General features: G+C 52.7%; 1 protein-coding gene and 1 long non-coding RNA gene across 3 annotated transcripts in view; both read right to left on the reverse strand.

Annotated features, from left to right (window-relative positions):
• Positions 1-2240: 2240 nt before the first annotated feature.
• LOC138919903 (uncharacterized) lies at positions 2241-3606 on the reverse strand. Its single transcript, XR_011430447.1, has 3 exons — positions 3526-3606; positions 2780-2871; positions 2241-2664 (listed from the first exon to the last, which is right to left on the reverse strand). It is a non-coding gene; the product is annotated as an uncharacterized lncRNA (long non-coding RNA).
• A 6067-nt stretch (positions 3607-9673) lies between these two features.
• The window catches only part of TENT4A (terminal nucleotidyltransferase 4A), a 48107-nt gene continuing 43953 nt past the window's right edge, over positions 9674-13827 (reverse strand). The window contains exon 13 of one of the 2 annotated variants that reach the window (XM_005604355.4): positions 9674-11969. In XM_005604355.4, coding sequence (XP_005604412.2) covers positions 11778-11969 — 192 coding nt within the window. In that variant the 3' untranslated portion in view covers positions 9674-11777. Of the gene's footprint in view, positions 11973-13827 lie in introns of both variants that reach the window. The other variant, XM_005604354.4, reaches the window with a different exon arrangement.

Raw genomic sequence — 13827 nt, forward strand, 5'->3', positions numbered from 1 at the left:
GAAGTTTGAGCTGACTCATATGAGCATCACTTTCTTACGTCCAGCTGTGTGCTTGAAATGGCTGCGTGTGGTCCCTGATCAAGACTTCTTAACGATAATGTCTTCAAATTCTTGTTGACCACCCAGATGAGCAACTTTGTCAACACATTTGAGTGGTAAAGCACGAAGGAGCGTTTCCCACTGCTATTCAAACGTTGACAACAGTTGAAAGAAGCTCAAGGACCTCACGTGTCACGGCGTCACTCTCTTTCACCAACAAATGTAACGTGGATTTCTCTTGTGACAATGAGCATGATCTTTGAGTCCAGCGGAACTCGTTCCAAGCGAGGATGTCAGAATGATGATGAAGCTTTCATCTGCCTATGGCTCCTGCCTGGTTAGAACGGTCTCCCTGAAGCTGGCTTTCAGGCCACTCACGAGGACACATCTCCCTCCAGTCAGTGACAGAAGTGTCTCCTGGGAGACAGAGATAGATGGGAGTGGGAGATGTTTGGATCTGTGTGACCCAGGAGTCCCCCTGCCCCGTCTCCTACCCAGAGGCCCATGGGCTGGGCACCAGGGCCCTCAGACGTGTGGAACTCACCCTTTGTTCAGGATGGGTGATGCTGATGTGGATTCTGGCATCACCCGAGCTCACTGTCCATGGGGGTGCAGGCCACACAGTCAGACCTCACCCTGCCCTCTGTCATCCAAGGGGCCCCAAGCCAAAGGGACTGTGTCACTCGCCCATTAAGAGTGGCACTTTAGCCACAGGTGGGAAGTCTTAAAAGAATCTTGGCTCAGAGGGGTCAGGCCACGCTCACTGCCCCCAACACTTCCAGGGTCCAAGGACTTGGAACTCAGTGTCTCCTACTGAAATCTCTCATCAAGTCCATTTCTCTAATACCCAGCATTCAGGAAAGCTCACTCTTCTGTCCAAACAGAGCTTCCTCATGCCTGTCCTCCTGGGCCCTCCTGGCCCTTGCCCTCTCTCCTGGGTCACCCTCCCAACTGCTCTTCGGGGCCCCTCTGGGGTACCTGGGTGCTGCCTCACCTTTGTCCTGAAGTGGGGGAGGGGAGAAGTTGTGGAGGAGGCTGGGAGCCCCACCTGACTTGTGACTTTGATAATGTCACCAAGAGCAAGAAGCTGGACATTTACGAAGTAAACTCACCTTCAGAGTCGTTTGGTTCACACTGTCAGATACACAAAAATCTGGATTCTGGGGACAAGCTGGGTTTCTGAGAAAAAAGCAGGACTTTATGGAATGCCTTGGGTGGACGTGGAGGGTTGTGTCCACTGGTGAGGGGACGTCAGCTGAGCTATGTGGGGCTTTTGTTGTGGCCTTGTCTCCCGTCACCTGAGGGAATGGCAGGTGGGAAGATCCCAGGCGACCATGGAGATGGCTAGGCCTGTGGGACCAAGAGCCAGCTCAAACACCGCCCCACTGATGCCCTCCAGACTTACACAGGCAGAGGAAGGTGGACATCACCGGAAGGAGGAGCAGAAAGAGAAGTGAGCTATGGGCTTTTTCCCCTGATGAAATAAATATTTATTCACCACCAGCTTAGGTTCTGAGGGTGTTTTTGAAGAGTGTTCACCAACATTGCTGTCCTCATAATGCGGCCATGAAACTAACAACCAAATTACCAGCCCCCAGAATCCACGACTAGCAGGTTGCATGGCCACTACCAGCTCCGCCCAGGGAATGAATGACCTCCCTGTCACCCACATGGTGGGAGCAGCTCCAGAGGCCCTGACTTCCCAGCCTCATCCACCCGCACTGCCCATCAATTTTTCGTCCACCCGCATCGCCACCAACGTCACACTCCCCGAGGGCTCCAGGGGCCTCCTGTGTGTCAAAAGGCTTTTCCGCCTCCAGAGGGCGGTCTGTGCTCCCTCCCCTGCTCCTGTGGAACTGAGTATGTGGTTGTCAGCCCCGCCCTTTCCCTGAGGTCCCACACAGCACCCAGCTGCCATTCTGCAGCTCCCTCTCTTCCCACCTCCCAGGACATCAGGGACCCTGATAACAGAAGGGCCACCAGTCCCCTGCCCAGGCCAGGACGTGGCTGCAGGTTCTGCACAGAAGGTGGAAGTCTGATTCCAGCAATTCGGGGGGGTCCCCTGTGAGGGCTGCTGGGCACCTGTGGGGTGGCAGGAGCAGCCTATATCCTAGCCAGGCAGCATCTCCAGCCTCCCTCATTGTCACTGTTAGGATTTTACAGATCTTTCTTTTTCTCAATAGAAGAAACAAAATGCAACATCATTTCCTTGTGTTTTTTTTTAAACCTGAGCACATGATTTCTTTTCAAAGATTAACTTAATTCACAGCCGACTTCGAGGGCCACTCTCCCACCCTAAAGGGACGCTCCTGCCCAGCGGTGATATGCAAGTCTGAGGGCACGGGGGACGGGACCAGCGTGGGAGGTTTGCAGGGCTGAGAAAAGCTGCCAGTAGGGCAAGAGTGCCCCCTCTCTTCTCTGCGGGGACACGGCTGGAGCAACTAGAACATCCAGAAAGGTTTGCAAGGAAGGGCCGGGCTTGTACTGGGGAGGAAGCCGTCGAGGGGACCCCACTGGGAGGAGGGTCTGGGTATGGACAGCAATGCCCACCCCAGACCCTGGGTCATTGTCAGAGATTCCCCCTCTGGGCAGGCGGCCACAGGAACGGATGAGAGCCTGGTACACCTACGAGAGGAGACAGATTCGTCAGCAGACACACCCCAACCAGCAACTCAGAGATGAAATGAGATGAAAACAAAGCAAAACAACAAAACAAAGGGCTGGCTTCTCATGGCCCTACCTTTTCCTCCTCCTGTGCCAAGCCGGAGGCAAGCTATCAAAAACCAACCAAAGTCCCCCAGGATGGCAGCGCTGGAAGGAGCTATGTGACAGCTAAAAGGAGGACATGACATTTTTAACATTCTAGTAGATACCTAGAGTCCAATTTCTTTCAAAAATGACCCCGGAGTCTTTCTCTTTCCTGCTTTTCTCCACGTAATTTTTTTTTTTTTTTTTTAAATTCTCTAAAGCTTTGCTGTGGATTTGCTCCAGGCTTTCTCTGGCATGTAATAGCAGAAGCAGGTGGCACAGTCACCTACCCATAAATCAGTGAAGTTTTCAAGCAACTTCTGGGTGTTTGGCATGGTGTCGAGCTTGTGAGGGACACACACACACACACACACAGAAAGCTCCCAAACTATTGAGTAAAGAAGATAAATTTGAAAAAGTTAAATAACACAAAAGAAATACTACTTTCTTACCATGCTATAGTGGATATCAGAAAGAATAGATAATTAACTGACTAGGATCCAGCACAATCCTTCTGGACCCTCTAGGGGGCTCTGAGGGGAGGAGGGACCCCAGTGGATGGGGACAAAGGAGCTGACCCCAAAAAGGGTGGACAGAGGAAAAGGAGGGCAAGGTTACCCCCCTTAACAGCCAACACTCACCCTGTGCCCCGAGAGGGACCCAGGACACACAGGGGGAGACCAGAGGTGTCGGGGCCTCCCACACTCAGGCAGGCCCCCTTCCCTGCACCAGACCTACCCCGGTGTTCCACAACTTCACAGCAAGCTGGAAACTCAGGACACAAAGAGGGAGGGAGGCCAGCCAAAAAACTTTCCAACTGCCCTTTGTTCTGCACCCACAACAGAATTCAGTCTTTGGACCCTGACCACATGGTGTCACCTCCAGCCTGAGAGACGCTTCTTATCAAAGGGCCAAGTACTGTGGACCCTGTTCATCCCGGTTGCTTTTGAAAAGCAGCCCAGAGGACACTGGCCTGGCTCTGGTGACCCCCTGGAAGGAGGTGCTCTGACGGGATCCTCATCTCCCTCGTCTGAAGCAGCTCCCGCTGTCCCCTCTCCCTGCTCTAGTGCGGTGTGTTTCAGATGACAGGTCCGGGCCATTGGTGGGTGACAAACGAAGTAGTGGGTGAGGCCACTAGCGTTCGTTTGCTTGTTTTTAATGGAATAGAGGATAGAAGAGGACAGACTGGATACCATACGTAAGTGTGGGGAGCGATTCCTCAAACGCGTACAGTTATATACACGTGGTGGCAAAGTAAAGTGTACTCCTCTGGCGAGGCGGTCATGGAAATAGGAAACATGGTGCTTCGGAGCACCGGCTCTGACCCCCGGCCACACGGGAGAATCCCCTGGGGCTTAAAGCCCCCAGGGGCGCAGGCTCCATCTACACCAATTGATTCAGACCTCTGGAGGGGTGGCCAGGCAGCCACTGCTCCCTGGAGAAGAGGCACGCAGGTCTCAGAATGACTTGTCAAGAGCAGTGGTGCCAGGTGGGCACCCATGGGCCACCCACAGGAAGGAACTGGCGCAAATCTCTTGGTGAGCACTGCAGGTCGTCCTGAAGCCACGGAGAAGCTGGGGACAGTGGGAGCCAGCCGCTGCTCAGAGCGGCTGCCAGGGCCCAGGGGGGGTCCAAGAACCCAGCCACAGCCACACAGGGAAGTGAGAACACTGGCCCCGGTAACATCCGACAGCACAGCTTATGTCTGTGGAACCCAGTAAGGAACAACGTGGGCCTTTAGATCCTATCTTTCCAGGGTTTTTCTCTTTCCATTTCATTTTCCTGTAGCTCGTATTTATTACATTTTATATGACTACGGGTATATGGCTGACTGCACTGATTGGCACACGACATAAAATAGCACGTATCCTTTGTCCAGACCATTTGCAGGGCGAGCCTTCAGAGAGCATTGGAACCCGTGGCCTCCTCTCAGGAAGGGAGGCCCAGCCCCCTGCAGGGGCGCCACAGGCTGGTCTCCACAACCATCCAGGGGTGAAGGGTTCTGGCTGAGCCATAAGCCAACCTCATGTAGGTCTGTGACGAAACCAGTGCCCAGCCCGGGCGTGTCCCCTACCTGAGGTGAGGCCGGGCCCGGAGCTGGATGAGGAGGCAGACGTGAAATGAGAGTTGACCAGCTTTGTCCCTGCTCCCTCTCTGGACCTGGCATGTTTGGTGAGTGCACAGTAACCAGTTTTGGGGTGCAGGGGCCCTGGGAAGCCCCTGAGTCCAGGCACAGGGTACAGAGCTCCGGTCAGTTCAGCAGCCTTTGTGCAACCTACAAGTCTCATCCCTAAAATGTTTACGGAGGGACATCTTTTCCTTTCTAAGTAAGCAGATCCGGGTAAAATAAAGCTAGGCAAGTAACAATTTGGGCAGCTCACGAGGAGAGAGGTGGTAAGATAATGCCTGATGTTGAGAATGCCATCCTGAGGACCCGGGAGACACCCAAGGATTTGAGTAGCAGAAAGATGGGGCTGTAGTTGCATCTTTGGAAGATGCTCTGTGGAGGGACTGAAGGCTGGTGGGAAGGCGGTGTGGCATCCAGGAGAGGGGCGAGGATGAGGATGGCCAGGACAAGCTCAGGGCAGCCGGGAGGAGGAGGAACAGGTCTAGCTCCTAAGGAGGTGGAGTCATCAGATTTAGGGGCTAACAGGAGGCGGCGGCACAGATGGGCAACTGCACAAGGCAGGATGTTCCAGGAAGCCTGACTGGGAGGATCCCCCACTAGAAGCAGGCAGGGACGCAGACCCCAAGGGAGAGGAGGCCACTGTGGTGGGGGGCTTGCTGAGGCCCGGGTCTGGGAGATGCTCGTGGGGAATCCAGCCGGTACACAAGCAGAGCTGGGAGACGAGAAAATGCGGTGAAATGGTGTCAAGGAGGCTAGAGGAGGGATGCCCTGTGTTTCCAGCCTGCTGAGCCAGAAGAAGCAGGGCCAAGGCTGTGCCTGCGGTTTCATGCTCCACAGTTACCACCTTGAGGGGCAGGCCGAGGGGCAGACAGAGGAGACTGTGCTGCATCCGGCACAGTGGGGAGGCGGGAAGGTGGAGGAGGCCAGTGCGGAGAGCTGGCTCAAGAGGAAGTGAGGAGGCCTCCAGAGGGGAGGAGAGGGGCAGAGACGTGGAAGGTTTCTTGGTGAGGGGGTGGGGGCAGAAGGGTCTGACACACAGGAACAAGGACAAGAGCTGGTGCCCAGCAAAGGCGGTCTCTGACACCCAGAGCAGGAAGCACATTCTGTGTGTTAATCTACAATGATATCTGGGGAAGGAGGAAAGGATGGTGCTGCAGGGGCAGGCGGGCACTCTAGGGCCAGAGTTTTCTTTCCGACAGGGAGGCAAGCCCCTGTCCAGGAGGGGAGAGAGGTGGGAAGGGAGATGAGGTGAGTTTGGACTAAGTGGGTTTGAGCCAGTCACTGGGAAAGGGGGAGGGAGGGCCTGAGTGACGGAGGCACAGGGGAAATGTGTCCCATCTCTGCTCCCACACTTATGGAATGACCTTGGCTGAGTTACCTCAACTCTGTGCCTCAGTTTACTCACCTGGAGATGAGAATGATGCCTGTGCTGTGCCCCGGTGGTGGTGGTGTGCAAACCCACAGTGCTCACGGGGGCCAGGCCCTGGACATCACAGGAAATGATCCAGGCCCGGTGCTGCAGCCGGCCCCCTAAGCAACATCAGCCTCATCACAACGGTGCCACCTGCATGTCTTGGCTGAGGCCCCTGGGATTCCTCACTCTGGATGCAGGGTGGGGGGCCTGTGGGGGCGTGAACGCAGGGTTGGGTCTTGTCAGGAGAATGCAACCGAGGGACAGGGGGGTGCAGGATTTCACCACGAGGGCCTGCATGCACGTGAAGCAGGGGCCACGGAGCTGGAGCCGAAGGGAGGCGGCCGGGCAGGGGAGGACGGAAGGAGGCCCCACGGTGTTAATGGGGCGAGTCAGGAACCAGCTGAAAGGATCAGAGGATGGGATTCCAGCGTGCTTTTAACCAATCACAGCACGCTTTCCCAGGGCCCATCCTCATGAGGTCCAGTAACTCAACTGCAAATCCTCACCACGAAAACCAAAGGCCGGCAGGCAATCGCCACATGCCTGAGCCAAGCGGTTTCATCACAACCGCTCATCACGGCGGCACCCCAGGTGGCTCCGCTGCCACATGACAAGACAATGGGAGTCTCTGAGGTCCCGGCGGGCTCTGCTGACAGCAAGCCATGGAGCAGGCCACATTTTTGGAAACTTGCCAGGCTCAGCATGAATGTTAAGTCCAGGTTTTCAGCCTAAACTCAGCCGCTTCTCGAGGGGTCACGGAGAAGTAGAGGGGCTCCAGGCACTGGCGAGTTGGGATGAACGCGTGTGCATTTTGGGCCTGGCGCCGGCCTGAGGTGCAGCCTGGAGAAGCTGCAAACGCGGGCGGCCTGGAGTCCCTCATCTGAGGACGCCAAGGCCCCTGTTGGTCTCTAAGACACTTTGCAACTTTATGACTCCGACATTGCTGTTGGGGAGCTGAGCTCCTGTCTGCTCAGTGGACTCTGATTTGTCCCCGGCTCCATCCATCACCTCATCCATCACCTCGAACACTCACCCAGACTTGACGAAATATGGGCAGGAAGAACTGAAATCTGCCTCGAGTCATATAACTTTTTACCAAAAGTTTAAATGACCCACAACAGCACCTTTTTACAACCTTTAACCCTGTCAGGACTTCAAACAGTCAGGGTCAGAGCTTTGGACAGAGTGCAGCATTTGGAAGAACAAGGACTCACTATGACCAGCGGCCAAGTGGCTTCACTGAAGGCAGAACTGGGCCTCGAGGGGCGACAGCCACACCTTCCTTTAGAGTTCGAGTTGGGCTTATTGGTCTTCCTGGAATTCACTCTGGGCCTTTGAACCATGGTTGGTCCTTCTCCAGGACCCAGCTACATTGGGAGACTAACGGCGAATGACACCAGGTTTGTTCAAGGCCCCCTTGTAATGGATTATTTGTGAGCTGCCCTGCTCCCACAGAGCCAAGAAACACCATAATGAAACCTATGTTTGAGCCATTCTTAAACAATGAGAATTAGCCCCCAAGTGTGGGGTGTTTGGGGCTCTGTGTTTTATGGTGGCCACTATTGTTCTAAACCAGCTTCCTCTGTTGTCAAAGTCACCTAAGGATTGTCAAGAACCCTGCAAGCTAGAAAATGTAAGGATCATCACAGGATGATTGAAACAAAAATTGTGTACACACACGAGCTGGTGTGTCTGGATTACATCACCAACTCCCCAGTGCACACGTTGCTCGGAGCCTAGGCCTGCACGCTGCACACAGGAACCACCGAGAATCTTGAGCGGGGATAAAGGTGGGGCACTTGAGACCCTGTGGCAACTCCAGCAGGAAGTCACGGAGCCCCTGGCCATGAAGGGGTTTATTTGGAATCCTAGGATTTAGCGCTGATGGGGTCCTAAGACAAGGTGGTGCTTTGGTGGATGATCAACCTAAAGCTGAGTTGCATGGCCAGGGTGGGCATCCAGCGGGAGTGGGCACAGGTGCGCCCCACTGTGGCCTGACACTGCTTGCTGTGTTCTGGGCAGGCGCAGGACCCTGCTGGGACAGCCCAGAACACCACGTCCTCTCTTGCTGTCCCTGGGCAGGGCCACACCCATTCCCTACCGTGAGCTTGCTACAACAGGGTGGCTTATATTCCAGGTAACTGCAGCCTCCAGCCTCACCAAGCTCAGCTCCACCTCCGTCTGGAGGCCTCGGGCATTTGCGACGTCTCCCTTGCAGAGCACTGCCTTTGCAGAGAGCTGCAGGCAAAACTCAGAGGCCAAGGGTGACTCCTGTCGCACCACGTCCAGTCCACCAGGTGACCTTGCCAGCTCTACCTTCACACAGACCCTAAATCCTAAGCCCGTATTTCACCCTGCCCAGTGCCCTCGGAGTGGCCGTCCTCTCCCACCTGGACCACCTCAACACCTTCCTGCAGCCCATTCTCCAAAGAGTGGACACAGTGGCTTAGAAACCCTCCAAAATCCCATCACAGCCTCCAGGAGCTGCCTAGCTCACCTCCCTCTAGCCTCTGCTTCTGCTCCCCGGCCTCCTTACTGTGCCCTCAACACCCTTGGTGTTCGTGCAGCTCCCTTGGGCCACTCAATGGGCTCAAGACCTTTCCGGGTGGTCCTGTTCACAGAAATGCTGTTGCTCTTCACCTCCAGCCGCCCCGTTTCTCCAAAGCACCGACATCCTGTGCTACTTCAGCTGCTTCCTGAGGTTTTCTGCAGCCTCACTGGAGCGTGGAAGCCACGAGGAGAGGCCCTGTGTTCTCCAGTCAGCACCTGCTCAGCACATACAGAAGCCTCTGTGGAAGGCCCGGATGAGCCTGTACCCACGATCCCACCCCTACCGTGTGCCAGGCTCTCGCCGATCCCTGTAGAACACACACACAAGGGGCTGTGGAGCCTGAGACAAGTCCTGTCACTCCCCGGTTTGTAAAAATTTTTATAAACTTCCTTATAAATTCTTAAGTTACATTTTATGCTACATTATCACTGGTGGTTTAAAATGTGTAATTTTTAAGTGATATAATGTTGACCTGAGAGATGTAGAAGAAACAAATGTTTCACTGGGAAGTCTGTACATAGTATCAAATATGGGCTCATCAGAAATTGCACATAAATAGTATCATTTAAATGCTTGTATCGAGTCCCTGTTGCCATTTTAATGTGAGAGCACAGACTAGGTTTCAGTTCCAGTTCTCTCGTACACAGCCTGGAACCTCAAGCAGGTTCTGAATTTACTGAACCAATGATAAAATAATTTTTCAGTGTCCTAATTTATAAAATTCAAGAATATGAAAGTATAGAGGCCACTCTTCCCCTTGAAAGGAAAGCACATGCTCAAACACAAACACCACCTGGTTTCCAAAGTTTATTAAAAATCAAAGAATAGAAAACTTTACATAAAAATATGTCAATTTTAGCTTCCACATTGTTGTCCACACACACAAAAAAAATTGAAACATGATATCTCTTTGTTAAACCTGTAGCGCGTGACCACAGTGGTAGCCAGGCCAATTCATTCGGTTCACCATGACGGGGATGGAGCATAGCGCCGTGTCTGTGATCGAGCTTTCAAATGCCCACCCCACGGGACACTCGCCACCGTCCCCGCAGTGGTTTCCTTAATGGAGGTTACAGTCAATATTGCTAATGCGTAGATTAGTACAGGCCTACGTATCAGTTTTTATAAATATTTCTTTATCAATAGGTTCACAATTTAAATAGCTTTAAATATTGTGATAACTTTCGATCATCAAGAACTGCAGACAAAGTGTGCTACTCTACTCTGGAAGCCTCCTAGAGACCCTGCAGTCGCAGGCGGCAGCTCTCAACGATAATGTGGGCCAGTCCCGCTTCAGAAAGGCAGACTGCAGACAGGCCAGAGCTTGTCCTTTCTGGGCGTCCATCACATTCGGATATCACTCTAGAATTCCCCACTTCCGCACTTCAATCAGGTGTCATGGGAACAAGTTTCTCGTCTCAACATTCTCCACTAGTGGACTTCAAGACCAACCTACCTGTAGTGTTCAGCAGGCCAGAACCCCCATTTAAAAATGGGAAGTCCGAGGACCTACGAGATGCAGCTAACTCCCAGGACAACTGTGGTGCTCCGAGAACTCAGGGTTAGGCAGGATGGATATATTCTTGTTCAAGAAAAGGTAACAAAGACAGTGGTTGTCATGGCAGAAACACTTGCATAGTATACCTGTATGCTTCTCAGGTCGGGCGCCGCCGCTCCCGGGCCCCACGCTGGGCTGTGCTCTCCTGCAGTACATTGCAAATGCTCCCCCGGCGCACTGAGCAGCTGAAGTACTTCTCGTATATTTGCTCTTAACAGAACGAATGCATACTGCTATACAGATTCCTCAATGGAATCAACATAATTCCTTTCTCCACATTCCTAAAACTGGGTACCATTGTCCGTAATGATATTCTCCAGACCATTACAGGCTATGTTACTAAAACTGACTGAAGCATTTCAGAGTTCACATTTTTCTTTTAAAGATTTTATAATGTGACAACCTTTTCTCCCCTTAGAAAGTTATACTTCTGGCACTTTAAATGCTGGATTTGTTGTGTAGTTTAAAAGAACTCAAAACCAAAATATTAAAACTCCGTGGTCAGAGCGAGACAACAGACAGGCCGGACAGCAGAGCCGGCGGCAGCTGGTCAGAAGGCTTGGGGCCAAATCCCTTCAGAAAACCGTGGGGGCAACTTGGCTCCTTCACCACGAACTGAGAGGCCTCCCGTCTGACCGAAAGAAAAAACATAAAAATAAACTCCAAACCCCTCATTCATGGTGTTTGTAACGATGCTCATCAGACAACCAGCCGACACGATGAACCCAACTTAGAAAATGCAACTCGGGAAAGGATCTAAGCTTGTTTAAAAAAAATTCCCTCCTCCCTTAAATATAACTTATGTGAAAATATGAAATTAAATAAAAAATATCTGAGTTATTGCACAAATCATAAGTTTTCAATATTTACATAGAAAAACAGTTCTGAAACTTGAAACAAAACGTGAGGGCAGTAAAACAATGACGACCTCCCAACCCTAGGCGTTGAGGAAGAAGCGAGGACGGGCTGGGTCTCTGGTGTTGACAAACGTGAAATGAAAACACTCAAACCGCAGGGGAACAGACACGGCAACTGGGAAACGCCACGGCTACTTCCCGCCCCTGCAGCTCCTGGTTCAGACCGGCTCCGGCACTGAAGGAAGAATCCTGGGAAGGCAGAAACAGCATCCACGGTTAATAAGGCTTCACAGATGAGCACAAGGAGCTGTTCTTTAGGATGGACGTGACCACCACACAAGGAACATGCAGAGTGATCAGCAGCGGGCGTTCCGAGGGGCCCGGCTGATGTGCTGGATGCTGGTCTCAGTTCCCGGCCAGGCGCCGAGGCCCCCGGCGTCAGTCCGTGCAAGGGTGGGGCTGGGCGGTGTCTCCAGGAGCTATTATCTGCTGAGACTGACAGGCAGGCTGTCCCTCGTGTGTGTGTGTTTTTTCCTCCTCCAGCCAGTGCGGTTGTACTGGTGGTGTCCCCTGTTGCCCACAGGGGGCCGCACGCCTCCACTGCCCACAGAGCTGTAGCTGCCACCTTGGCTGTGGTTGTGAGAGCCCTTCATGGACAGTTTCATGCCGCTGTGCTGCTAAAGAGACAAAGAGGGATAGCAAGGTTGGAGGCTGGCTTGGAGACAGCAGAGGCCACTGCTATGGGGGCCACACCCCATCCCAGCTCCTGTGGAGCTGGCGCAGTGAGCCTAGGCGACCACGAGCTGCGTCCCTCTCTACTGGAGAGACAGCAGAAACTGCAGACGGTGAGAACGTGCAGATGCTGTGCACGACTGACAGGCAGACCTGTCACCACTGCACATGGTAAGTGTCCACAGGATACCCACAGATGCAAGAGCTGACAGAAAGCCAAACTCTTCCATGTCGTAGTAACCACTACCTCCGAGACAAAAAGCATTCTTCCCATTCAGAGACTCATTGCAGGTAGGAACGGGGACCTGTATCAAACTACACACATTCACATCCAAACACATGCAGAATCGCACTTCTATCTGGTTCTATCTGTTCACTGTGATAGGAGGGTCCCTCTCCTCTCATTTTCTGCCCCCCAACTTCAACACTGACATTCTGGAAATTTTCTCTGGGGCTGGGACTCGAGCCCTCAGCAGGATGCCCTCTGCACATGCAGCAGCAGGCAGCCAGGTTGCTCCCACACTGTGACACCACAAGCAAAGTAGACAGGAAAAAACAGCCAGTTTCAGGAAGGTTTCAGAGGCAAACAAGCAGCAGAGGGGGTTGAAAAGGAAAGCCGAAATGCAATTACGGGAGGGTGTTCCCTTCAGCAAAGTTATTTCACCGGAACATTTCTGATAGGTCAGCGTGACATGCCTGGTAATGCAGCGAAATGCCGTCGTGACAGGATGGGTAATCCGAGGAGGAATGTTCTGTTATCTAACTCTACATTAAAAAAATCATCAGGGGGCCGGCCTGGTGGCATAGTGGTTGTTTGCACACTCCACTTTGGTGGCCCAGGGTTCACCAGCTCAGATCCCGGGCGCAGACTCAGCATTGCTTGTCAAGCCATGCTGTGGTAGGCATCCCACATATAAAGTAGAGGAAGATGGGCATAGATGTTAGCTTAGGGCCAATCTTCCTCAGCAAAAAAGAGGATTGGCTGTGGAGGTTGCTCAGGGCCAATTTTCCTCAAAAAAGAAAAAATCGTCAGGACTTAATAACATAGGTCCAAAGAACCAGTCCTCAAAGATCAAAATTCTACTGGCACAATATGACTAGATAAGCAACAGAGGCACCGCCTGGAGTAACTGAGATGGACGCTGATGGTGCAGCAGACGTTAGAGCCCAGGGGAAACCACGTGGTGTCCCTGTAGGGCACCCGACATCTACAGGAAGAATCTGTGACAGTCCCTGCACACACTGGGGCCCTTAGAGAGCACCGCAACTTAACAATGACCCATGTTGCTGCTACACAACAGTCTCTAACGTGTGGGTCTGGACTTAGAGAAGCCACAGAGAATGGATATGCGCCATCACAGGGACCCCCGGGACCAAACCAAATGCGGCCCGCGGCCCATCCCCACCCAGGGGCACCCTCGGCAGAGTCAGGAGGGAGTACAGCTGCGGGAACAACACCACGCGTGGGCCGAGTCAACAGCTGTTCCTGATTTTCTCGTTTACTTCTTGGAAACCCAAGTTTTTAGCATACAGACTGACAGACAAATGGGGAAACAAAGCATCCTTCGCTTGGAACCTTATTTCAAACTTCAGTCTTATGCTAACAAGGTCAACAGAAGAATTAAGAAAGGTGCTTGTGAGATAAATTAAACCATATTATATTTTGAAATTATTTCTTAACACTTCGCAAGTTTTGTTTGTTACAAGGGAAAGCAAACAGGAAGCCGAACGAGCAGAAAACAAATTCCCTTCTCCAAAAGTCTGTGCGGGGTTTCCTCAGACAGAGGGGCGTCAAGCCCA

The sequence above is a fragment of the Equus caballus genome, chromosome 21, assembly GCF_041296265.1.
Source record: "Equus caballus isolate H_3958 breed thoroughbred chromosome 21, TB-T2T, whole genome shotgun sequence".
NCBI classification, from domain to species: domain Eukaryota; kingdom Metazoa; phylum Chordata; class Mammalia; order Perissodactyla; family Equidae; genus Equus; species Equus caballus.